The sequence below is a fragment of the Lates calcarifer genome, linkage group LG14 (genome assembly GCF_001640805.2).
Source record: "Lates calcarifer isolate ASB-BC8 linkage group LG14, TLL_Latcal_v3, whole genome shotgun sequence".
NCBI classification, from domain to species: domain Eukaryota; kingdom Metazoa; phylum Chordata; class Actinopteri; family Centropomidae; genus Lates; species Lates calcarifer.
This window is the reverse complement of record NC_066846.1, coordinates 6,493,983-6,520,041: the sequence shown is the minus strand read 5'-3', so window position 1 is coordinate 6,520,041 and position 26,059 is coordinate 6,493,983. Positions and strand designations below refer to the sequence as shown.

Genomic DNA, 26,059 nt, shown 5'->3' with positions numbered 1-26,059 from the left:
TATCTATTGTATATTTTGCATTTAAGCACATTTACATATAATGGCAGTTAATGTTATTCACTCAAAGACAGTTTGCTGGATAAATAATCAATAATGTGGTGTAAAAATAACAGATTTCCAGAGAGAACTTTCCTCATCCAAGTCTATTGTTTTATTGTAACATGACAACCCAGTTCAATTATCCATCGTTAACATGTTTATTCTGCATTTATTCTATATTCATATCAAGTTCAACACATCAGTATATACACATCAGCTTGGGCTTAGAGAATGTGTGATGAATTTTATCACAGTATTTTGACTACAGATTACAGGAGTATATTAACATAACTGCATAATCTCTGGATTCATTGATAATGCAGATAATAATTGACTGCAGTCCCATATCAAGCTGATTGTCCTCACTTTTCTTTACAACATCTTTATCTGTCAGACTGAAAAAAATCTTACAGATGAGTCTGACACAGTCCTGAAGGTTTTAACTGGCTCGGTTGTTTCTCAGACCAAGTAAAACAGACATTCACAAAAGCGACACCAGACCTTTCTGGAGACGCTGACAAAATATGAGATGAGAGCGACGAGTCCAGAGGTCTGGAACAAGGCTAACTTCACCCTTCACTTCGTCATTTTGTCTGCTACGGTGCCCCGGAGACGCCTCGACCCCCCTCTCTCCTCTCTCCTTATTCCCTTTCCTTTCCTCCCCAGTCTTTCTTTGCTGTGCCTGTGTAAAGATGAACAGTCACCCTGTTGACATGAGCTGACACTTAGCCTGAAGCAAGCGCGTCCCTGCCAGGACACATACACACACATGTACCCACTGTAAAGTGTTATTTGATGTAAGCTGTTAGGTGAGGCAAGATTATTTGCACGGTGCAACATACAGTGATATTACAAGGCACAAAAATACAGGAAGGACACACTAAAATGCGCACATACACACACAGACAAGCACCATTTAAGTGCAAGGTCAGCCGGGACACTGATTTGAGTGCTGCCAAACATGTAATGAAAATGACACTGCTAAAGGCAGTGTTCAGTATGAAAACACAGCACGAACAAACAATGACGCGCACACAAATCAACACGCATACTCAACCGCCATTTGATGTAATGTGCAGGTGAGAGGTCACATTCAAGTGCAGCAAAGAATGCAGTGAGGATGATACTTAAAAGCAGCAATCAATGTGAAAACAGTGTGAATGAAAACACACTTAAACACGTACCATTTACTGCAGAAGCAAGGTGAGATGGCTGCAGTGGAAACATACACACTCTAACACATACACAGAACACATGTAACGATCCTTTGACTCAAGGTGCTCGGTGACAGAGAGGTTGCTTCGAGCGCCGCAACAATGAAAGCATGAACAGGCAATCACACCTTCACAAACCAGCACATACAGGATCTAAGCTGAGGCCAGATGAAGGTTCAAGTACTTGTTGTGAATTCAGTGCAACAACGTGAGAAAAGGCACTTAATGTGACAACAGTGTGAGCGCACGGCCATCATTAAACGAGAGGTTCAAGGTGAGATGAGAAGTGGATTCAAGAGCAGTGAAAGGTGATGAAAATGGCTCTCACCACCATCTTGCTGTAAGAGCTGTATATACAGTTCTTTTACTTTCTTTTGGTAGCTGGTTGGGTGAAAATACAGTACAGGACGAAATAAAAGGAAGCTGTTTCAATAGGCAGGTCCGTCAGATGTGACTGCAACAGTTTTTTGCTTTGTCCTGTCTCTGCCCGTCACTAAAATGCTACGTATTTCGAGGAAATGTTGACACACAGGCAGAAAACGGGAAGTTTTAGGTGGTAGTGCAAACACACACCAAAAGAAAGTAGTTTGTGCCAGTTAGACTGCATGTAAGACCGGTTTTTAGTATTACGAGGATTTTATGACTCTGGCATTTGGCATTTAGCCATTCTGTCACAATGTGATTGAGAACGAAACGTTACGTCGTCTGTTCATGTTACAAAGGAGTGTGTGCTTGTACATATTTGATTAGCAGACACACAGACGAACCAACTTTCTGGATTATGTTGCAATAAGTGGCAGCATAATTTGAGCTAGGTTCAGCTGTTTTTGCCGGACGACCCCGCATTATTTAGCAACTGCAACGATTACTTGGATCTAGCCTATCCCCGACACTTATCCTAACCTAAACTACAATCTTAGTGTTAACCCTAAAAGTTAACCCACACTTTACCTTGTGAGGAACAGCTATTTGTCCCCTAATAGGAGGCTAGTCTCCACTATGTGACTGTGTGAACACATTTCACTCTGCACAATGGGGGATTATTCACACACAGAGGCTGAGGTGTTTTGTGTGTTTAAAAAAGAAGACCTCTCGCTCTTTTGCTCACTTTTTTCTGCAAGGTTTCCCTCGTCTCTCTCTCTCTCCTCTCACTCTGGCCTTCATTCAGTTCCAACCTCTCTCTCTCCATCTCTCCCTCTTTGTCTCTCTCTTCCTCTCTCTCTATCTCTTTCCGTCTTGCTCTACTTCCCACAGCCACAGGCAAGGACACAAAGAGGCCTGTTACTTCCTAAGGAGGGCAGAATCAACCTTTTTACACACACACACACACACACACACATAGCACATTCAACTGTCAAAAACTCACATATGTTTACAAAAAAAAAATGTGTGAGATAAACCGAGGTTAGCACGTGTTGCGGTGTTCGTTGGTTGCATTAAAAACCACTGAGCACTAGTTGTTGACTAATCGTGTTTTTGCTAGTTTGCACTTTGTTATCAATAGCACAGGGCTGTTGTCTGGCTTGAGAGACTGAGCATGTGACCTGCAGAATGTGTGAGTGTGTGTGTCTGTGTCAGACAAGATAAGATAATGCTTGTGTTGAGAGAAAGTGGTAAAGGTCTATTGTTAACGCATTAAATATGTGTGACTCTACATTGAAAATAATGATTCCCTCAATTAAACCTCACTACAGGAGCATATAGCAAGAATCCTCTTTTTGTTGTCACACACTACACTAGTGCACACGCACAATACAATTGACCCTTCGTTAAAGCGATTACAGATTAATGAGCAGAGCACCCGCTTAATCCAGTTTAGCTCGAGATGGGGTGACGATGCCATCGGAGCTCAATGTCTGCCGCCATGCACGACCGCAGGTCGCTGGATTGGTTACCGCGGGACACAGAACCTCTATGTGTGTGGGCACCCGTATTAGCTTCCTGGTTATCGACCAATCACAGCCACCCCTGCCCCCGTACAGCCATCAAAATGGGCTGAGGGTATCAGAGTGGCAGCGTGAGTCCAGTAGAGGAGCAGCTGCTGAGTACTCAGGATGTGTTTGTTTTCTCATACTGTGTGCTCTTTACATAGCAGTGCCTCGGTGTTTGAACCGGTTAAACCTGAACTCATTCAATCAAAATGTACTTCTGCCTCAAAAATAATTGTGGGAAATCAAATTCTTGCTGAGAGCTGAGTAAGAAGACTGATACTTTCGTATCTGTGCACCAAATATGAAGCTAGAGCTGGAGACAATTAGCAAATCTCAGCATAAATTTTCACTTTCATTTGTCATTTTTCATGTCTTATTTTGGAACTGGTTTCAATTAATTTTGCTGTGTTATCGAGGTAATATGTTAGCGCTCATCTAACACAACTAAAAATATTATCATGTGTTGAGGCAGAGAGTTCAGTCTCTCTGAAGTCATCTGGTGCAGAAAACACAAAGTGCCAAACAATTAATTTGGTTTAAAAGAAATCTACAAACATCATTAGAAAACAGATTGGAAAAACTCAATCATAAATAAAAGTCAGACAGTTTTGTCATATGCAAACAAAGCACAACATTCATGTAACAAATTCAAGCTATCTTAACAAGATAGAAAAAAATTCCACACAATTCACAAATACCTTTGAACTAAAATACCTGTTACGACCAAAAAACCCCTCAAATTAATCTAGAATTGAAGAAATGTCAATAAATTATTGTCTGTAATCCTTAAACACAGGCACCATGTCAAGGTCAATCTGTGTTAAGTGCATTACAAGCTTGTGTTATCACCCAGGGGAGACAGTGTAACCTGAGCTGGAGAGGATTACAGTCGTGTCCACGCCTTATTTGCGTGGACATGTGGATATACAGTAGCAGCACAGAGGCACAAACGTAACAACCAATGTGGTTATCATTCCACGTGTGCGTATGTTAGGGTGTGTGCAATAAACTACTCCAAATGATTTTAACACTGTGACCGTGCTGTTAGCAAGATACTTTAGAGACGTACAAAATATAAAGTGCTGTCTGCTTTGAATGAAAAATGAAATCCTGACCACTGGACTCTTTATTTTTCCATCTCATATTTCCATCTAAGCATTCAGCTCATAAGTCAACAGGCTGAAAACGGGATTATGCAGAAAACGCTTTGTCATGACACAATCCGGAGTGAGTGTGGTGTGGTGTGTGGTGTGTGATTATGTACCTGTTGTCAACATGATTTGTGTTTCCCACACAGCATGTCCTTTTATGTAACTGGATGCCACTGTGTCCTTGTTTATAACACATTAGATGAAAGTGAAGCATATGTCAGTGACATTGTCCGTGAATAGGTGTCACTACACCTTAGAAATGGAGATCTGTGTGTGTGTGTGTGTGTGTGTGTGTGTGCACTAGATGCCAGATGGGAGTCTATGACTCCACAGCAGGGGGATCACTGCCAGGAGACATAAGCAGTACAGCTCTGAAAAACACACATAAACATTACAATACCGCAACAAAGGCCTTCTTAGACCACAGCAGTGTTATAGCTTGATTGACCACAACCTCTACTCTGCAGCAGCAGCAGCAGCAGCAGCAGGGGGAGGAGGACAGCTCAGCTGCACTACCTACATTCTCCCCCCTCGTTCGTTCTCGAACGCTGTGTGAGAGAAATGAAAAGCTCAGCCACCAGAAGAAATGATTTCCGTTTGTCTGCCGTCTTCGTCAAGCAGCTATTTGTGAATGGGAGACACCAAAATCCACACAAGAGAAAATGATTTTTAATCAGACATTCATTATAGGTTGTTTTAGCCTTAATGTTACTAGCCTGGTCTCTTTTAGCCTACAGAGCCTACGAAGAAGTAAGAAATGCCAACAGCCAGAGAAACTGTGTTAAAGTGTGATCATATGACTGAAAGACAAGCTGCACAAATGTGGGATTTACATTAGTGGAAGTATTTCATGCTTCACTTAAAGAGAGAAAGGGCTTTAAAGATGAGCACTGTCTGTCACTGTAACTGTGTTTCAGGGAAGCTTTCCCAACAAGATTAGTCTTTTAGTGTTGTGTATCTTTTGAAAGTCTTTTTCCAAAATCAGGTGTTGAAAAAAGTGTGTCTTCTTAAAATCACGGTTGTCAGCCAAGGGACCAGATCAGGTGTTTTTCAATCAGAGTTCAACCAATACTGGTTTTATGGTCTGATACTAATACAGATATTTTCCTTTTAATTCATTTCCAAGCCTGCAAACGGACACGGTTCTCCTGCAAATAGTATTTTTAGGAAAGACTATAAAAGAGTATTTATGCCACTATTAGGCACTACAGAACTGAAATGCATACCAGTGAAATTATTTTGAGTGGGTTAGCAGCTTTTTAAAGCTGGGTGAGAGGTTTCTCTGCAGGTTTTTACAGCCTGCACGCCTTCAAGCTGCTGAGAAAAACATGAAAATACTCTCATCACTGCGATTTCACTGGTTATCCATTTCAACTACAAATACTAGTACTATGAATAACACCAGGAAAAACACATTCCTGAGTCTTTGCGAAGCCATTGGAAACAGATCATTAAAGTCAATAATGATCATGAATGTCATCATCTCTAATCTCCCCCTGGGGCTTGAGGTTAGAAAGCTGCAATCAAAAATGGTAAATTACCATGGAAAGACATGTTGAGGAGGAGGAGGAGGAGGAGGAGGTTTGTACTTTGCACCCTATCTCCCTTCATCTCCAAAAGGCGAGCCGAGCCGCAAAGGAAACTTCAGACCTCTCGGGCCACTCAGCTGTGCGGAAGAGCGAGCAGTGCCAGGGCAAGTGGCAAAGCCAGAGCTTCTTAATGAACACTACTACCCCGTCCACGCGCGTCTGCGTGTGCACATACGTGATAGCCTGCTGGCGCTCTCTCTATTTTCTTTCCATTTCTGTGTGTTCAGCAGCCGGGCTTTAGGGGGCAGAGTGGATAGTGTAACGCTGACACTTGAGGAACAGCGAGTGTCGTCCCACCATTGTGTTGCACAGCAATTATAGCAAACGAGTCTAACAAATGCACGATGTATAATTCAGAACATCCTGCATTTCTGCACAGCGCTTCTTCATGCCAACAGTATTCCTTACCAGGTCAGTAGATAAGCATTTATTTTTAATGCAATGACCCTGCTGTTTTCACTTATTTATATGTTTATTGTTAGCTCTAAATTTTTATGCTTTTAGCTAATGCGCTTTTGAGGAACGTGTACGGAGCGATTTCAGGAGTAGGTCTGGCTTAAACTGCTGGATTAGAAACTTTTTAAGCAGCTAAAAAAGAACATTTTCAAGGTTACTGACAATTTAAAAAAAAAAGATGAAAATTGCTGTGAATGTGCTTGTCTTGGCTTCTGAGAATCTTTAATATCTTGGATTGTGGTTCACAATTTTTGGCTCATGGGAGTTTAAAACAAGGTAACCACAATGTGCAACTTCTCCAGAGAGTGGTGAACCATGCAATCAAAAAAAAAGGACAGGAGAGTTCTCTTTTCAGAGTTTAACCAGTATTTCACAACAGCTAAAATTAGCTAAAATTCAGAGAGATGATGTTCTTCGAATCATCTTGTGATTAGCCTTCAAAATCATCTCACAACCTCCCAGAGAGGGCCCTGTTCTCACTGGCCTGGGAGATAAAGCATATTCCAGAGCTGAAGTCTCAGTGAGCTGTTCTGTGTGAGGGTATTTGAAAATGAAATTCTGAAAAGAACAGGTGACATTTACTCCCAGTTTACTGCTGGGGGTTCAGTGACAAGGCTGATACAACTCTCGTGTTTGTGTGTGTAGTAGGGACCTAAAGCAAGAAGGTGATTAGCTTAGCTTTAGCATGAAGAATGGAGTTTAAAAATCCACCTACCAACATCTTTAAAGCTCAATGATCAACAAGTTGCATCTCATTTGCTAAATATGTATACAGACTTATTCAGTCCATTAGAGCATAACATAACAGGATAGTAGGGAAGAAAAACACATTTCTGATGTACAGCCATTATAGACTTCACTCTAACATCTTACAAAGCCAGAAATGGTTAGGAACCACTGCCTCAGAAACTGGAGCACATCATGCATAATGCCTCTCTCCTTCACTACAGTCTCCCCACTCACTCATAGCTTGGAAGCCACAGCGAAGCCCAGAGCAAAAGACCTAGTATCCATCTATGGACTTATGTCGGGGGACTTTCCCCTTTGCACTGCAAGGAGGCCTTCCTTAATAATGCAAGGCAAGGAGCTCTGCGACAGGGCCCATTCCTGGAATACCTGACGCATGGTAGCTGCACGAGGAGGCTTTAACTAAACTCTGCTGGATGCTGGAATCCAAACCATTTGTGGTACGAACACTGGCAGGCACTGTCGACATTCCACCTCGCAGTAACACTAAATACACCTGAGAACTGCTAATCTTTATTCACTACAGCCTCTATATATGTATGAGGTGAGGCTTCGAGGCCGGCGGAGCAGCTACTGTGCTCGTCAGTGGGATTATTTGGCTGCAGAAAATGAATGTTTCGTGCCCCGTGGTGAGGGAGAAGAACCAATGAACCGAGCAGAGGGGATAGTGGCAAGCACCCGTTTGTGTGTTTGTGTGTGTGTGTGTGTGTGTGTGTGTGTGTGTGTGTGTGTGTGCTGATGACACTGCAGAACCTAGAAGAGACAGCAAAGAGAGGAATCACCCTCTGCAACACACTGAAAGAGCTGGTCTGGAGCCAGAGCTATGATTTATTCCTCTCTAGTAAAGAATAGAATAGAAGGTCAGGAGGGCTGAACACAGAAATGACCTCAGAGGCACTCGTGCTGCGTTGATGGATATGAGGAAGGGTGGAGCTGATTTTCAGATGGCTGTGTTTCTGAATATTGGGGGTATCCTGGTTACACAGGAAGACAGATATAACGTGCTTGCAAATTCTGACTCACAACTGCTCAAACAGGTGATATCATCTCTCATACTCGAATATTTCCTGTCACTCCCCACTGAATATGACCAAAATGCCACAAAACAAACAAGTGGTTGGTTGATATTTTCTAGCATATTTGCAGGTTTCTCTACGAATTAGGATTTGGAGTAAGCATTTGAGCGCATGTTTGTGCCTGCCAGGGAAAACTCACAGCCACAGCGCTGCGTAAACAACATACCAAGTGGCATTTTGGGTAGACAGGAAGAGGTTAGAGCAACAACACCTCAGCTAGAGGGGGGGGAAGTTGTCAGTCCTAGCTGCATGCAGCAACAAAGATTAAGCTACAAGAAAGCCCAACAAGAGGCAAATAGGCCAAACTCGGCTGACTGCAAAACATCACCAGGACTGAATTTCAGTCTGTAGATGATGTGGGTTCTCCTCGCTGTGGAAGACTGTGGCACAGATTAGTTGTCAGCCCCTGCATGTGAAGACTTTCCTGTTGCCTGCGTCTGTGAGAAATCCTATTTAAATGTAGATGACAGAGCCACCGCTTCTACTTCCATCTCCCAGTCTCATCCTCTGTTTCTCTCCACCCCCCCACCCTCCATCCTTTTTTTCTGGCTCTGTGAGTCTCTCTCTGTTGCTGCAACTGCAGTGAAATCGAAGATATTTGACAGACCGTGACGCCTGCAAAAAAAAAAAAAAAAAAGCCACCACAAAAAACGTCCACAATCACATTTGCGAAGCACGACGGCAAAATATACAAAATCAGCTGTAGATGTTGGCGAGCAAACACAAAGACAGTAATAATCCTTAGCTCAAAGGAAAGGTCAGGGGGAAATACATTCAAAATGTAGGCTAACAATGGATGTTTTATTCATGCAAGCTGTTCCAAAATATAGAAACAAAACTGTATTAATTCACAAGTGCACACACACACACATACACACACACACTCACACACAAACACTGCCAAAATACTAAGAAGGAAAATACACCCTTGAGGCTTTGCTTCGAACCCAGTAAAGCCCCAAAGCATTTTAGAGAGCAGCATTAAGATGTCAACATGTGAGCTTCTACCAGTATGCTTTATTCCCCACTAATTGCTTTCAGTAAACTAAACATCTGGGCTCATGTCAGTGGATGCAATTGAGTGAAGTTGGCTGACCAGAAAATGAAATAAATTTAAGGGCAAACGTTACATTTCACGCAGACAAATTCAAGTTTACAAGCTAAGTTTAACTAGTGAGGATAATTCACAGCACATTCCTCTTTGCAGTTTGATTTGCTATAAAATCCATCATCAGCTCTCCAACTGTATGTTTAGCCGGGCTTGTGAATCACATGAGCGGCACTTCAGTCACAGCGGTTAACCTTTGACCTTGATTGTAACTCATGACCACAGTTATTATGACGGCATCATAAATACAGGAGGACAGACATCAGCTGATTATGAACATCACGTCTGATATATGTCTTTTCACGCAGACGAATACGAGCAAGTGCATCTGCTTCTGTCAGCGGCGTGACACACACAGACACACACACACACACACACACACACACAGCCAGCCTGGCAGTCAAACAAAGAGGCCGACTCCAATGTCTTTGTTTGGAGCTAAGCTTATGATAAGGTGTCTCGCCTACTGTGACCTTGCAGCACTGCCCACATGAAGGTGCACAACAACTTTCATTGCATCATAGTGCGATGATCGATGTGTCGAGGAAACAGGCTGAAAATGTGATCAACAGTGAGTCATTTCTGCCTGCGGAGTCACCCCAAAGATCATGCCTACGTTCCTCTTCTTCTTCTTCCAACCAGTATGTCACAGCACCTGATGTTAGAGCTACATCACGCATCAATGCTGAATCCCCTTCTATAGTTTCAGTGACAGTCTGTAACCCAATGCTTCATCAGTCTTTGTGTCTGCATTGATCAGGTGGGCAACAACTGAGGCTATTTTCTGGAGAAAGGGTGCAGCTGCCCCAACACAGACAGTCTTATTAGCATTAAAGATAACTAACTAACTATAACATTAAGGCTGTAAAAGCTACAGGGTATTGTTTCTGTGAGCTGGTGGTGGTCAAACTGGGGTCTAAGGACCTGCAAGGGTCCTGGCAGGGCTAAGAAGGACAAGTAAATATTCAATTTACAACAAAATATAGCAATTACTGATTTTAATGTGACATTCCCATATATAAATACCACATTAACAGCAACAAACACATCACATGAGGTGATAATCTTTCCAAACAGGCACCCATGGGTGTTTGTCTATGTGAAAACCCCCTGTGTAAACAAACATTTCCCACTCACAACCAGGCTAAAAATGATAAGTCATGCGCGGTATTTGCCCCCCCTTTTTTTTGGCTGTGGCCCCCTTCACATACCTCGGCACACAGCTGGGCGAGGAGCGGTCCACCTCCCAGGTAGCGTACAGGTTCATGTGGACCGGCCGGTTGGAGGTGATGCTGACCGGTTTGGAGGGCTGCATGTGCGGCGAAGGGACGCCCCCAGTCCGCGGGAGCCCTCCTCGCTCCGACATCCTGGAGGCTGAAAACGGGCGTTCAGACGGAGCTAATGGGAGGAATACCCGTAGTAGCCTGGCTCCTCCGTGTGTTGTGTATGTGAGGGAGTGTGTTGTCCTTTTTTTGGTGCCGTCGGTCCTCCTCCTTCCTCTGCCGTGTTTTTTCAGGCTCCTGGTGGTGCAAATGCGCTAAAACGCTCCCGTGTAACGCTACAACGGAAAGTTGCTAATCGCCGGCTGAGAGTGAAAACATTGCAGTCGTCGGGACCCAAAGACAGGCGGCAAATCCCCGCGTCCGTCCGTCTCCCTCTCCTTTCTTTCTGTGTATGTGTGGCTTCTCACTGCGCCTCAACTTCGTGTGGGCTCGGTCTGCCGTGCGCTGGTTGGTGGTGTTTATCGGTGCAGGAAGCGGAAATTTCTCTCGCAGAAGTCGCACAATGAGCAGAAACCAGCGAGCAACGCCTCTTCAGTTAGAGGACGTAAAGCGACTGCTGGGCACGAGCGAGCGAGCGAGAGAGAGAGAGAGAGAGAGGAGAGAGAGAGAGAGAGAGAGAGATTGGCCAATAGCACGCTGTGGTTCTGTTACTGTGTTCTTTTAAATCAGGGGATTAATTTCATTATCATATATTTATATTGTTACATTGTACGTATTTATATGCGATTATATTTAATCTGTTCTTGAATTTGCTGCACTATATATGTACATCTACTACTATACAGAATATTACTTATTTAATGACAATAATTATAATTATTATAAATAAACTAAAATTTATTTTTAAAGGTTGAACTATATTACATGTAGGCTAAATTTAGTTGGCGTTATTTAATTGTGTGGCTCACGAATCTAAACTGAGAGAGATTATTATAATGATTTCATTAATAATATTATCATCATTTATCATTCTAATAATAATAATAATAGTTTCACTGAATTAAATTGAGAGATAGATAGATTTTTTTCAAATATTTTATTTATTTTTAAGTGAAGTTTCTATTGTTTGTTCAGTAATTGATTATATATATTTTTGTTGTTGTTTACTTTTAATTTTATATATATATATATATATACACACACACAATGTAGTTTTCTTACATTCATACCTGCAGATACTACAAGGTGTAATAAAGGCGTGGTCAGTTGGAAACCAGTCTGGCTGATACTGTTATCAGCCAAACATAAACTAAAACATTTTGCCAGTTTAACCACCAAATGAATAGATCATACATATCTAAATGTGTGATGATGTATGTCGGGTGTCTTGGTTATTCTGTGCATTAAAGCTAAAGTAAACTAACAGTAGTATTTTACAGTGTCAAAGGTTAGTAACATGGTCACAGTTCTTCTGGACAGGCCTATCAGTTATATCATGGTTATCATTAGACAAACAAATCAAATAGATGATTAACACCAATAGCACACAGTGGAACAACACCTTTTCCTCCTTACAATGGCACTGATTTCAACTGTAGATTAACTTCAGAGCTAATGTTTACCCATCATTCACTGCTTTTTCCTCTGAATATTACACTCTGTATCTGAAGAGAAGTCTTTCACACATGAAGAAAATGAGTATGCTGGTGTTTTGCTCAGGATATTTACGGGGAAATTTGTGAACTGTTCTATTTTAGGCCCATATATCAGGCTGACTGGAGTCTCAGGTGTTGCTAAAATTATTCCCATTAGTCATACACACGTGAAAGTTTACATACACACACACACACACACACACACACACACACACACCTTCTCTTTCAGCTATAGCAAGCAGGCAAATATACAAAGGTGCAAAACCGGTTACAGTCGGTGAATTCAGCTGGACTGTCATGACAGGTAGACGGAAAACCCTGGTTTTATTGTTCAGGGAAGAGTTCTTCTTAAATTCAGAGGGCTGATAGGGAGGTTAAACTGCAGTGTGTGCGGCTACACGTACACAAAGGCTTTTTCTGCTGTGTATTTTTCCACTTCTGTTACCTTATAACCACCAACTGGCAGCCACACTTCACCCACCTCCATTCTGAGTCAGACACCATGGTCCAGTGCGGCGTGAATCAGGTGCATTGTTTGCACCCTTGGGTGACAAAGACAGGGCTCCGATTACAATCTCTGAATCTGAATATGAATCAGAAGGCGACCTAATCACTTCACTAACGTCACAGGACGGCTGGCTGCCATCAGCTAGACGTCTCTCTACGGGCAGATTATCACAGCTGTGATCTGGGCTTACAACAACATTATGTGCTTCAAGTGTTCATGGATGGTTTTCAAACACATGTGCTGCTCTGAGTGGCTGAGGATGCACTCATAACTGAAAACCTAGTGAAAAATGACCACAGCATTCTTACTGAGAGTTAGCCAAAGTATCCAACAGGATTGTGTTACCTTCAGGGGATGTTGGAAATATCATAATTAAATTAATAATCATAAAATGACTGGAAATTGTTGCTTGTTGAAGAGCATGTCAGTCACGTAAATAACCACTGGTAATAATGCTGTAACAGAGCAAACAGTTGGTGTATATGTTAGTGTTTGTACAGTAACCCTCTTCAGGCATATATATTTTTTCTTACATCAAAACCATTAAGACATCACTTACATGGATTTTCCAGCTCTACAGCATAAAATAACACTGTGCTGCTTTAAAAAATTAGCAGCCGCAAAGAACACTGGTGTTTTTCCAACCAAAGGTAGTTGAAAAACAAGTTTTTTTCAGCATCAAACATACAATCATGGAAGTAGTATGAAGGCAGCATGGGACATTTAGGAGTTGGAGCCACAGCTACATATAATTAATGTTAAAGGGAGGCACTACATTGTCATTCATGCATGTTGATTGCGTATGGTGTACTCAAATCAAATCAAATCAATAAAGGTGCATTGCTGTAATTATCATTCACACATACATGAAAGGCCATAATGACAGGCTGGATTTGAAACTGGCTTTTACTGCCTCTTACAGTATGTCAGTCTAGTCACAGTAGAGCTCAGCCTCTTGGCATTTGCTGTCAGGTTTGTGCTTTTCATGTTGTGCATCCAGTGTATAAAGGTTGGTAATGCTGCTCCTTGCCCTGTAGACTGCAGGTTGACGTGTTGTGCTGCGTTGCATTCCTCTTAGACTGAAGGTGTGACAATCAGTGAAATCAGCTGGTTCGCTCACGAGCTGTAGAATTAAAACCATGCATGCAGAGTCTCTGCTCTCTGGACGTCGTCTCTGTTGTCACTCCCTCGCTCTGGATAATCAGCTGAATGACTTAAATGCAGTGCAACCTCCCCCCCCCACCCCCTGCTCTTTTTAACACGCTTCTCTCGCCACCGGCTCCTGCCATTGATAAAGAGATTAGAATCAAGCAGATTAAAACATGGTCACGGGATAATCCCGGGTTACTTCTTACACAGCGCCCCAAATCTGCCAGGTCATCAAGTGACACTGCACAGGCTCCAAATCCTATGTCAAAGTCAATTAAATCTACACCATCCTTTACGCAACACAACTTTATATCCAGATCTAGTGTATACAGTGTTTGCTTTAGAATAGTTTTTGTTTTATCAGATTCCAGCTGAATTATACTGATGTGCAGAGGATTTGTGTCTGTGTTTTTCTGTGTTTGCCATATTAGGGGTTAACTAACAATTATTGAACTATTGATTAATCTCTTGACCATCTTGACCATCCCATTACATTTTTACAAGTAATTTATGAGGAAAGGCAGGGACTCTGACGGGTTAAACAATAGCCAAACACTGCATGGGATGGATGGATGGATGGATGGCTCTGTGGGCAGTATCGTCACAGCCTGTTGCCCATACTGAACCAGTGAGAGTGCTGGCAAACAGATTTCAGTCTCACAGGTGACATGGTTACATGCCAAAAGATGATGTCATGTACTCCAGGAAGGGCAGATGTCCTCCTCAGAGAGGTGTGACTGTGAACCTGGACACCTGTCCTCATAAATAACAATATACTAACTCCTACTGCAACCATCAGTGGTGGTGACATTGTATTTTTAAGACAGTAAAGCCTTTTATTTGAACATGTTGTTGCTCCTTGTGTTGTATGTATGTGTGCACTAGTGACCGAGTCAAACACGCGACTACAGCAGCTATTTAGGTCACTGTGTTTCCCAGATGGTCAGGTGACTGTCACGTTAAGAGTCCTCTACTGCCCTCCAGCTGCAGAGGACGTGGACTGCAGCTCCTTGTATTGGAAAACAACAGTAATGGTAAGAAGTTTGCTTGTTTGTGAGAACTAATGAGTCATTACTTTCAGAGTCTCAGGCATTAACCCTCAGGTTCCCCCATGCATGCATGTGTGGTGTTCCCCTGACATCTTTGATCACATCAGCGTTACCACAGCAACCGCTCTGGGGAAGATGTGAGAGACAGTTGATGTTTTTATGTCATCGCGAAAACTTAAATGAAATACACTTCTACATTTCATCTACATTCAGCTTTCAATTCTGAACCTCATAGCAACTGGTGATGCTTCTCATTTGAGAAGCAAATAAGAAGCTAGATATGTTCTCAGTGTTTTTGCAGTTTCATTTTCACACACTTGTAGACAGTGTAGGTTTTTTTCAGTGTCTCAGATCACATAGTTTGCATAACCAAGAGACCAAGAGAGTTTCAAGTTGTCTTAGATCAAAAAGTACCCCAGTCCCACTGGACATCAGAAATAGATGCTATGGCAGCAGAACAGACTGTCCAACAAATACTTTTTATCATTTAACATTTAGTGTCATATGACAAGTGGAATCTCTTACATCTGTTTGTTGCTCACAATACATGAAGTAAAAATGTAAATGTAGTCATAGATTTAGGGGTTGTGGTTTTTGAATTGAATTGGTGTAATAGATTGAAAAATGAAACCAAATCAATTTGAATTCAACTGAAGTCATCTGTATTGATTTGATAGAGATTTTTACATTTATAGTTTCCATACATACAAACAATTCCAGGTGTTCATAAAAAGAAAAATACATCAAATTGAAATTCATATGTCAGCTTGACAACTACTATCTGAGATCATGACAAAAAAACAACAAAACCTACTGCTGAACTAAAATTCCACCCAAACAGGACTGTCCTGTCCTCTTTTGTTACACTTGCTGCTTACTTTTGGTTTTTATTCTAAAAGTTAGTAACACGGTCATCTAATAGCTCCAAATGTCCTTCGGCAGCTTTCACTGAGTTTCTGTGATGATCGCATAAGAAATACCCTCTGCTTTCCTAATAATGAATAAACTATCGACTGTGTTCACATCAGCAAATGTTACAGTTAAAGTGCTCTGACAGTTCAGTCTTTACATCGCTGTATTCACCTGATCAGTAATCATTGCTAAAGAAGTATTCCTGCACCATTGAGGAAAATAACAAATGATTTAGTATTGATTATCAGAACATTGATTACATCTTTGATTAATATTTGATCTCTTGGAAGTGTGCTTCAAAATGCCACATCACAGAGCAATCAGCAGCAAAGATATGGAAAAAAAATAATCTATTTACAAACTAGGAGTAGAGTCATTAAGTACCAGCTACTCTATCTTGATAAACTTAGCAGTGGTTTCATCCCAGAAATTCGACCACATCCGAATTCCAGCATGGAGTGGCTGAGTGAACGTGGTCTGGACAGTGTGGAGGAGAGTCATGGCGTCAGAGACGCTGTAGAAGGCCAGAATACCTGCCCTGGTATCAAGATACACTCCTACTCTGGAGGATTGAGGACCTGAGATTGGAGTTATAACTTTGTTATGTTTGAATTTATAACCCTTTTTAGAACAATCTAATGCCCAAGACTTGTCACTGTTTCCAAATCCACTCTCATGATCAATTTTCCATTGTCTTTCGTGCTTCTTCCTGTACGCCACTGCTACTGAAACTCCTTTCCCGCTCCACTCCACCTCCCAATATGAACGGCCAGGAAGACTGTCTTTACTCAGGACCTGCTCATTCTCACTGAATCTGTTTGAAGAAGAAAGTTCTGATGCAAACCTCTCTGCAACCCTTCTGTCCCTGTCACACAGGGTCAGGTCACTGTGGGCTGTATTTGGATCCAGTGTGACTTGAAATGAATACTTTAAAAACTCCTCTCTGGTCTTGGGCTCTGCTTCAGGCAGTAAAACATCTACTGATCTCACTCTCTGTGAGACTCTGCTCCACTCCTCACCAAGAATGTCCTGTACTTTATCTCTGGCCTCTGACAAAGCTGCTGACACATCTTCAAAGTACGTCACAGGACGGATTTTGATGCTTGACGCGTCTGTAGATTCACTGAGATTTGTCTGAGGTGAGTAACTGAGTAGAAACTCTGTGTGGTCCTCAGTGTTTGCGAGCTGCTTCAGTTCAGCATCTTCCTTCCTCAGCTTCAGCGATCTCCTGCTCCAGCTTCTCCTGAAGCTCTTTGACTCGACTCACTTCATGCATCTGCTGGTTTTTGATCTGCTGCTTCAGATCAGAACTTTTTTCCTGAATGACACGGATCAGCTCAGTGACAATAGCCTCGCTGTCCTTCACTGCTTTGTCAGCAGAGCGACTGATAGCCTCCACTTCCTGCTGAAGTGCCTTCACTTCTCCCTCTCTGGTCTGGATTCTCTGCTGGTTGATTTGCAAACTTGCTTCAAGCTCTTTCTGCCTTTCAGTCCTCTCTTCTTCAGCTGCAACTGTTTTGTGGTGTCTATGTTCATTCATGGAGCAGAGATAACAGATGCATTTCTGATCAGTGCGGCAGAAAATCTTCATCACCTCATTGTGTTGAGAGCAGATGTTCTGTTTCAGTTTCTTGGAGGGGTCGACCAGCTTGTGATTTTCAAAGGCAGAAGACTTAAGGTGCGGCTGCAGGTGCTGCTCACAGTAAGAGACCAGACATACCAGGCAGGACTTGAGAGCCTTCAGTTTTCTCCCAGTGCAGGCATCACAGGCCACATCTTCCGGTCCTGCATAGCAGTGATCAGCTGGAGCAGCTTGGAGTCTTGTCCTCTTCATCTCCTCCACTAACCCTGCTAACATGGTGTTTTTCATCAGGACAGGCCTCGGTATGAAAGTCTTTCTGCACTGGGGACAGCTGTAGACTTTCTTCCGATCTTCTTCATTCCAGTGGCTTTGAATGCAGCTCATGCAGTAGTTGTGTCCACAGGGAACAGTTACTGGATCCGTCAGTAGATCCAGACAGATTGAACAGCAGATTTCTTCCTGGGGCTGATATCCTTGCTCCGCCATTTCACCTCTCTGACACAGTAAAGTCAAATAGTTTCAGTTTTACTGAAGCACTGCCCTCTGACACAAACTATTGCATACATCACTTCCTTAAAAGGGATTTTACAGCAGGAGAAACGACTTAATAAAGTGATATGTGTGTTATAGCTCCTGTTTGTAGCATGATGTGAATAGTATGACTGAATATATATCTATCTATTATCTATACTGCTTATCCTTATCTGTTACAGGAAAGTTGGAGCCAATCCCAGGCTGGGTAAGAGGTGGAGCACAGCCTATCATTGGGCTGACACCTGGAGACAAACAACCACTCACACCTACAAGCACACCTACAGTCACTGGTAAACCTGTGGACTGTGGACTACAACACAGATAAGCCCAGAGTGACCTATGTTAAACCCCTACCTTTAGCAGTTATTACTATTATTGTTGTTAGTATTATCATACTGCCCTGAATACATTTATTTGCATCATACCCAAACTACCTTCCTGTACACATTTAGACCTTTTCAGGATCTGTTTCATTTGTGTTCATGAGTTAGGTACCACTTACAAATATAATACACTTAAAGGAATCAACAGCTAGATACAACATAATTCACAGATTAAGAAGTAACATAAAAAGATTCATAAGATATATATATATCTATATTTAAACTTTATATTTAATTAGTAATATAGTAATAAATTGGGATAAGGAAAATCTAACAGTGATCATACACTGATGAATGAAGGTTTCTGTAGATTACCTCCTTAAATAATTACCCAGTATTTAGACTGATTGTGAGTGAACACACACAAACTGATAAGAATCGAACAAGATGGAAATCTGGGAACACAACAGCTCTGAACTTTTTTCATCATTTCATTTATTTACAAAAAACAGAAAAAAACAAAACATGGTCACAGTGAAAAAAATAACTAAAACAGAGGAACACGTCACCACTGTCATGTGACTCTGATTACATGAGATGCATCGTGAAACCTACGTCTGTTGTATATAAAGGAACAAAACCTGTTACTGTTACTGGTCTAAGAGGGGACTGGTGCCGCAGTCTGCATCCTCTGAAGTTAAAATCTGAGTGTGGGCCTTCCTCTTTCATTTCCGGTTGTGGCTTATTCTCTCGCTGCGCTCCGTCTTGGTGTCTCTGCTCTAGAACTTGAACTCTTTGTATTTCTTTGCACCGCCTCGTGTGTCCTGCGGCTGGGCCTTCCTCTTTTTTTGCTGTGACAATGAAGAAAGGAAGGGAGGTTAAAAAAAGGTCTATTGATATTCAAATGTCACCACAAGGGGAAAACTAAAATTAACTGTAAACCACACTTTTAATGATTGCAGAATGAGGCAGCTGGTGACCTTTAAGAACAGTCAATGTAGAAGCTTTGATGAACTGGGTATAAACTGAATTATTATTGTGTTTTTATCAGCCAGCAATCAATAACAGAAGTACATTCATATGAGAGTGGAGTGTAACTGTCTCTGTACCTTCTGCTTGGCAGCGTGCTCAGCCACCATGTCACTGAAGTCCTCCTTCTCCACCTGGGCCTGCTGCTCCCTCACATGCTCCTCGTACTTTTGGGTCATGGCCATGGGATCCAGCTCCAACTCTTCTGGGGCCAGGGCCACCTCTACACCCTGAGACTCCTGCCCTCCGCCCGCCTTACGAGCTGCCATGGCCTGGGGAGCGCAGAGAGGAAAAATAAGATACACACACACATACGAACACAAACATACTAAGCTCATAGAGAGTTGTCTTACCCCTGACATGTCGTAGATGTGTGTTGAGGCCATCATTGCTGCTCCTACGGAGCCAGTTCGTCTCTCAGGAAGCACTGTGAACAGCTGTGGCGTCTCATTTCTATGAAGACAACAGCAGGGTCAACACATGCATCTTTATTTTAATTCTAAATATTCTAAGCTCTTTCAACAAACCCATTAACTGAAAATAATATGTCAGATGCTCCCTCCGTATCCAGCATGTGGTGCATCAAAGCAAATGGGAAATTAAAACAGCACCACAGCTGTGACGGCACAGAGCGACACTCACCCGTCCATGGCCTCCTCGATCTTCTTCTTCCTCAACTCAATCAGCTCTGGCGTCTCCATGCCGGCGGGCACCGATGAGAAGCCTCCAGGGGTGATGAGTCCGCTGCAACACACAGCGACATACGATACATGATGAGTTTATCCATGCGTGACCATCTCCACGAGTCTGTCTTTGTATGAATATTAAGCAGTGCGTATTATGTAGCTGTGAGAATGTTCTGAAACCTCAGAGCATGAACCCTTACCCATGTATCAGGGTGCTTTAATCCCCAAGTTCACAGACTAGTTGATCGTGTAATTACATGGTAAATTATGGTAATATCATTAGTGTGTGTGTGTGTCTGCATTGATGAGAATGTAATTTAAATGTGACAGGCAGAGCTACATTTAGCAGCATAAAATAATATATACTAAAAATAAAAACAAATAGCTTTCTTTTTCGGATAAATTCTGCCCAAATATAAAACTTTAATTTGGGATGAGACTCTTCTTGACTCTAGCACTCATATTTTCTAACTTCTTGATTTAAGTGTTGAATATGATTAACGTGTCAAGTACCTGTCTGCTGGTGTGAAGAACCCGGTTTCGTCTGGTTTCTCCTCGTCGCTCTCCTCCTCCTCCTCTTCCTCTGATGACTCCTCGTCCGAAGGCTCCAGCTCTCCCCACGGTGTGTGGTCCACCTCCTCCTCCTCCGCTTTAGCCTGAACACAGACACATTCATCAGTCAAACACATACAGATCAGTGTGTATATAAATCTCATTAAGTATAACTTTTAAAATTTGTATGGTTCCATAATATTCCTTATTTATTTCCAAGTGTTTTCTTAGCATCATGTTTCAGTTGTAGCTTAAAAAGGTGGAGATGCAGCTGAAGAAAGAAAAGCGATTTTCCAGGAATAGAAAGTGCTTTACACACAGGACCTGCAAGAACCTTGACGTTTTGTGTGTTTTCATGTTTGTATGTATATTGTCTTGTTACCTGGAAGTCTGCAGCATTGGTTCCAAACACGTCGCCGTAAAGTGGTTTGCCCATTTCATCTACTGGTGGTTTCCCCCAGCCTCCGGCGTGGTACCCAAACGTACAATTCTGACAATGAACAGGAGTTTGCATTAACACAAACACACAGATATAATCATCTGTTAAGGTTTAGATTTAGGGTCAATGCTTGCATAATAAACCTTTCAATACTTAGGGTTGTACAGGAATGTATGTTGATGATTTGAGCAGCAGGACGTGTTGTCTGTGCCCTTACCTCTGGAATGGGAGAGTTGAGTCCTGGGATCTTGAGGTTGGGGTAGGAAGGAGGGGGACCATACCTCTGCATGGCTATCAGCCAGGGAGGAGGCACCTTGTGGGCATTCTGGGAAAGAAGAGACAATGTGAGCTCACAAACCAGCACCAATGCTTTAAAGTCAAAACTGTTCTATTTGGATCCTTTGTGTAAAACTGAGCAAATTCTCTGAGGGTTCACTTGAGCTGGAAGCTTTAAAAATAGAAAAAAAGATCTGGGTATATTTGATTCATAACTGTCAAGTCATTATCTCAGCTGCTGTGTTCCTCCTCTTGTTACTGTGTCTGTGTTTCTGAATAAACAAGTCTTGTCACGTCTTGTATTACAGGAGGAGATTCATTTTCACAGCCTGTACATTCATATAACAGGGAGAGTGACACAACAACAGGGGTAAAGACACAGTAACAACAAGACAACAGCACAGAGCAGTTATAGTGTTAGTGGAACTCACAGGTCCGACCGGCATGCCCAGAGCGATACGCAGCTCATCAGACAGATCGCCTGGCTTCTTCTCTTTCAGACGAGTCTCGAACTCTTTACCCTGCAGAGACACACACACAAACATACACAGCAGGTCATTTAGTGGATCTTTAATGACAAAACAGCTTGTAGCAGCACTATCATTATTCATCTTAAGCCTGGGTGATCGCAACTTTAATTACATAAAGAAATGATGTAGTACCTCGTAGTACAGGTCTCCATGGATAGTGAGCTTAGGTTTGATCTGCCATTTGAAGAAAGCGTCGTGGAGCTTCTGGTAGTCGATGTCGATCTTTCCCATCTTGGGGCGAACCTTCTCTCTCATTTTGGTTTTCATGGTTTTGGCGTCTTCCTGTAAGCGGACAAAGAAGCAGCTACGCTTGTATTGCATCTTTGAACAGAAGACAGAAAGGCTGAGGGTCTACCGTGACTTTCAAAACCCACCTTCTCCTGCAGGGCCTCCCTCATCTCCTGGATTCCTGTTCTCTTGATGAACTCTGGGAGCTCGAACGGCGGCTTCTCTATACCTCTCTTGCCCTGCAGATACTTCCTTTTGAAGCACCAGTGGCGGGGCACGGGCACCGTGTTCCTGGTGGCCTTTAGGTGGACCAGCAGCTTGGGCTCCTGGGCCGTCACATCATGCATCTCCACTACATCTGGACGAGCCACCAGCTGGAGCAAAGAGGCAAAGAGAGAGATTAGAGGAGAGGTTCTTGTCTTTATTTGTCTCCTTTCACACTGCATCAACAGGCTGAAAAAGGGACACTCTTAATGTACCTGCTTGAGTTCAGCCACAGTCAACCTGTTCATCCTCCTCAGCTTCTTCTTGGACAGTTTAGGTGCATCTGGTCTGATTTCCTGTACATGAAAAAATATTGAAAACATTTAATGCTTAAACAGGTATTTGTCCTCTGTTATGTTCTCCTAACAGATGGAAGGGTTCGAACCTCATCACTTTCATCGCTGTCTTTCTTCTCCTCCTCAAATCCCTTCTTCCGCAGCACGGCTGTCTCCTGCTTTTCCGCCTTCTCAGGCTCCTTCTCCTTCTCTTTCTTAACATCATCCGTCAGCTGGGAAAGAGAAGAAAACGACTGCGTTACACCAAAAGCAAAAGAATATAACCTTCAAACATCATTAAAAATGAACATATTCTCCTGCAGTCGCATCATGTTTCTTACCTTGAACGCCTCGAAGATCCTCTTGAAGAAAATGTAGTTGGGGTCGTAAATCTCTGGCTCCTCTGTGACGTACTCGATCTCAACCTCTGGCTCTTTTTCCTTCTCTTTTTCGCCACCCTCCTTCTTCTGCTGCTCCTGCTCCGCCTGCTCCTTCTTCTCCAGAGCTCGCTTCTTCTTGCTCTTCTTCTTGCGGTTCCTGCGTTTGCGGTTTTTCTGAGGAAAAGGTTTGTTCGTAAATTTAAAAACTGGAGAGCAAATAACTTACAAATATTTATTAAAACACGCGTGGAGAGAAAAAACGTGCACCTAGTGCTTGGCTGAAGATATAAACTTACATCTTTCTTGGACATTTGGCTGTCATCGTCTTCTGTCTCAGACATGACGGGACCAGAGGAGTTGGTCAAGTCCATATCTGCTCCCTCATCATCCTCCTCCTCCCCTTCTGAAGGAAAAGATCCCAGAGAGCAAATGTTACTTTAACACATGGACTGTCTGAGCTGGTGTTCATTTTTCTACACTTTGTGTCTGTATTTGTCAGTCAGAGACAATCTGAGGTGACGGCGGTGCTGACCTGTGGGGTCGGTGAGTTGCTCCTGCCTGATCTCCTTCAGCTGGAGGATTTTCTCCAGAGCCTGGGGGATCTTGGGCCCACTAACGCTCACCTCCTCGCTCTGCCAGGCCTGGAATGGAAGCAAAAAAAGTGATTAGGTGAGTGCACATAACAAGGTTGACTCCCACTGTCAATCAATTAGAGATCATGAGAGGACAAAGAGGAAAGAAACTCTGGTCACCTCTCTGTTGTCCTCTCCTGGAGGAGGTGGCACTCTCTGTTTCTGGGTCGGCATCATAGTCACACCAGGAGGCAGCGGTCCACGAGGATCCAAACCTATACAGAAGACAGTTTGAAGGTGACTGCAAGATTTTCAGTTTGGATGTGATTATTTAGAATTAGAAAACAGTCACTAACATACCTCTCACAGCAGGCATGGCCCTGGGCATCTTGGCCATCTCCTGCTGACGTTCTTGTTCCAGCAGCACTGCAGCCTGATATACAAAGAGAAGGAGACAGAAATTAAATACATTGTTCAAGAAAAGGAGGAGAATCAAAATGAGAGAAAATAAAAGAAATGAACACGCAACATTCATTTCTGTACAATTTTTTAAAAACATTTTCAAAGTAAAGATAATCTTATTTAATCAAGTGACTTCATCCTCTCACTCTTTTCTGCTGCTCAAGAAGATCCTGTTCATCCATGACTCTGGAATCACCCTGTGATACACACAAACATTAATGACTCAACCGTTCTGTAGGAAAAAAAGTATCACTTACTCAATTTTCTCAATGTAGACCAATGTAAGTCTTGTATGCATCACTCTTAAGTGACTAACACAGCTGTGATATATAATATATATATAATTTTCCACCCTCACCTGTTGCTTGGCCCTCTCCTCCTGCTGTAACACCATGGCTGCTCTCTGTTGAACCATCTTCAGCTGATCCTCCTGCGACAGGCCGGGAGGGGGCAAACCTGGGGGCTCCATGCCCATGTGTATCCCAGGTGGAGGGGGCCCTCCGGGCATCATGCTCATAGCCTGGAGCATGCCTATACCAGGAGGCATGGGTGGCATTGGCATCGGGGGCATAGGAGGGATACCTTGCATCTGTGGAGGAGGAAATACAGACTATGAGGAGAATAGGGGGTATGAGGGTGTAAAATGAACCCACACTGAGCCACCCACACTGACATAACTACTATTAATTAACAAAGCTGGTGATGTTGGTTATACACACTCACCATGATTCTGGAAAGACCCTCGATTACACAGGAATGTAATCATTGTCACACTGTATGCACAGATATACATTACTACTTTGTGTTACATTAGGAAAATTTACCTGGGACCCCATTGATTTGTCATCATTAGGTTTGCTGAGGAGAATCCCAGTCTGCAGAGAGAAGCACACATGCACAACAAATGAAGAATGTATAAAAGAAGAAGAATGTATAAAAGAGGTGCATTCCACTAACACTGATATGAAGGTGCACTTGAGTAACCTTACTTTAAATCCTACTATGCTTTTGTAGATAGAAAAGTTATCAACAGTGGAGAACTACTGATGTAACACAGCTAACTGCAGTATGTATAGGAGCTGCTGAGATGTACAGGCTGTGCATACTTTCTCTGGTAACATGCTAACAGGGACACACATTCAGACACATCAACATCAGTGCTTGGGATACACAGGTAAAGCGTAAGGAGTAAATATCTACCTGCATCATGTATCCCTTCAGTCTGTCAATCAGCTCCTCTCTGGGGCCTGAAGAAAGGAACACATATTCATAGAAATGTCAGCAATTGTCATTAGACAACACAGGAATGAGTCTGATTTGCCACATTAGCTTAACGCTAACAGAAAAGTTGGCTAACGTTAACTCTGACAAGTGCTTAGCTGACCCTGAAAGATAGCTTGAAGCCAGCTAAACCAATGGGCTGAGTGCCCACAAGACCTTACAAATGTCGGTAGTGCTGCTTTAAACAGATCGCATTGGTTTGAATATAATGTATGTATTAAAAAGAGTGTGAACAGGTCTGATTTTAGCTCAATGCAACGGAAGTATTGCGTTTTGCTAGCTAGCATTAGCAAGTAGCTAGCTACAGTTAGCTAAACACAGCGCTTCTTCCAGTGCTCTCTGCGCCCCTTACGGTCTTTTTCTTACCCATCGTGGGCGCTCCTAGCTCCGCCAGCTTCGCCTGAAGCTCCGGGTTGCTCCATGTGTTCAAACCCGCAATAGCACTCCCCAAATCGGACGGGAGGGATTCGGTACCCGGTGGTCCGTCGGAGGCCATGTTGAGATACTTTCAATGGAACAACGGCGGCAGCGGAGGACACACGAGAGCGAGAACGAGAGCAGCGCGAAGCATGACGGGAAACGCGCACTGCCCTCTGGGACGTGAAGTCCGAAAGGAGAAGAGACGCAGTTCCTACTTTTAGCCTCTAGATGTCAGTGTTGCTGCTTTGAATCGTGCTTAAACTATTCTTTTAAGATTCTTGTATGATAAAACTTGTTTATCTAAACATTTAAAACGTTATTGCTTATGTAACCGTATTAACAGGTAAATGTGCAATGTTAAAGTACAATTATGCAGCCAGATGCACATGTAATAAAAATAAACGCTTATTGCCAATGTA

General features: G+C 42.7%; 3 protein-coding genes across 3 annotated transcripts in view; all 3 read right to left on the bottom strand.

Annotated features, from left to right (window-relative positions):
* LOC108883681 (phosphofurin acidic cluster sorting protein 1) overlaps positions 1 to 11,164 on the bottom strand; it is a 99,778-nt gene extending 88,614 nt beyond the window's left edge. Inside the window, exon 1 of the mRNA XM_051075704.1 lies at positions 10,523 to 11,164. Coding sequence (XP_050931661.1) covers positions 10,523 to 10,677 — 155 coding nt within the window. The 5' untranslated portion in view covers positions 10,678 to 11,164. The remainder of the gene's footprint in view (positions 1 to 10,522) is intronic.
* A 4,191-nt stretch (positions 11,165 to 15,355) lies between these two features.
* LOC108883674 (tripartite motif-containing protein 16-like) lies at positions 15,356 to 18,056 on the bottom strand. The gene is given in 2 exon segments (XM_018677080.2): positions 15,356 to 17,022; positions 17,024 to 18,056. Coding segments are annotated over 2 exon segments (1,680 nt in total). The 5' UTR covers positions 17,876 to 18,056; the 3' UTR covers positions 15,356 to 16,194.
* Positions 18,057 to 18,719: 663 nt separating this feature from the next.
* On the bottom strand, positions 18,720 to 25,770 carry sf3b2 (splicing factor 3b, subunit 2). Its single transcript, XM_018676932.2, has 22 exons — positions 25,587 to 25,770; positions 25,140 to 25,186; positions 24,764 to 24,814; positions 24,298 to 24,528; positions 24,086 to 24,136; positions 23,838 to 23,910; positions 23,658 to 23,752; positions 23,438 to 23,546; positions 23,202 to 23,308; positions 22,867 to 23,079; positions 22,636 to 22,758; positions 22,466 to 22,546; positions 22,133 to 22,360; positions 21,891 to 22,040; positions 21,660 to 21,749; positions 21,170 to 21,277; positions 20,896 to 21,003; positions 20,475 to 20,617; positions 19,918 to 20,019; positions 19,629 to 19,728; positions 19,356 to 19,547; positions 18,720 to 19,097 (listed from the first exon to the last, which is right to left on the bottom strand). The coding sequence occupies exons 1-22, from the start codon at positions 25,714 to 25,716 to the stop codon at positions 19,026 to 19,028; spliced, it is 2,604 nt and encodes an 867-aa protein (XP_018532448.1). The 5' UTR covers positions 25,717 to 25,770; the 3' UTR covers positions 18,720 to 19,025.
* Positions 25,771 to 26,059: the final 289 nt, after the last annotated feature.

Excerpts from the sequence above, each read along its gene's own strand:
- sf3b2 (XM_018676932.2), bottom strand. The coding sequence starts at position 25,716 with ATGGCCTCCGACGGACCACCGGGTACCGAATCCCTCCCGTCCGATTTG. Across the intron at positions 25,187-25,586 it reads GCTAGGAGCGCCCACGATGG|GCCCCAGAGAGGAGCTGATT; the intron begins GTAAGAAAAAGA and ends TCCTTTCTTCAG. Across the intron at positions 23,547-23,657 it reads CAGGAGAGGACAACAGAGAG|GCCTGGCAGAGCGAGGAGGT; the intron begins GTGACCAGAGTT and ends CTTCCATTCCAG.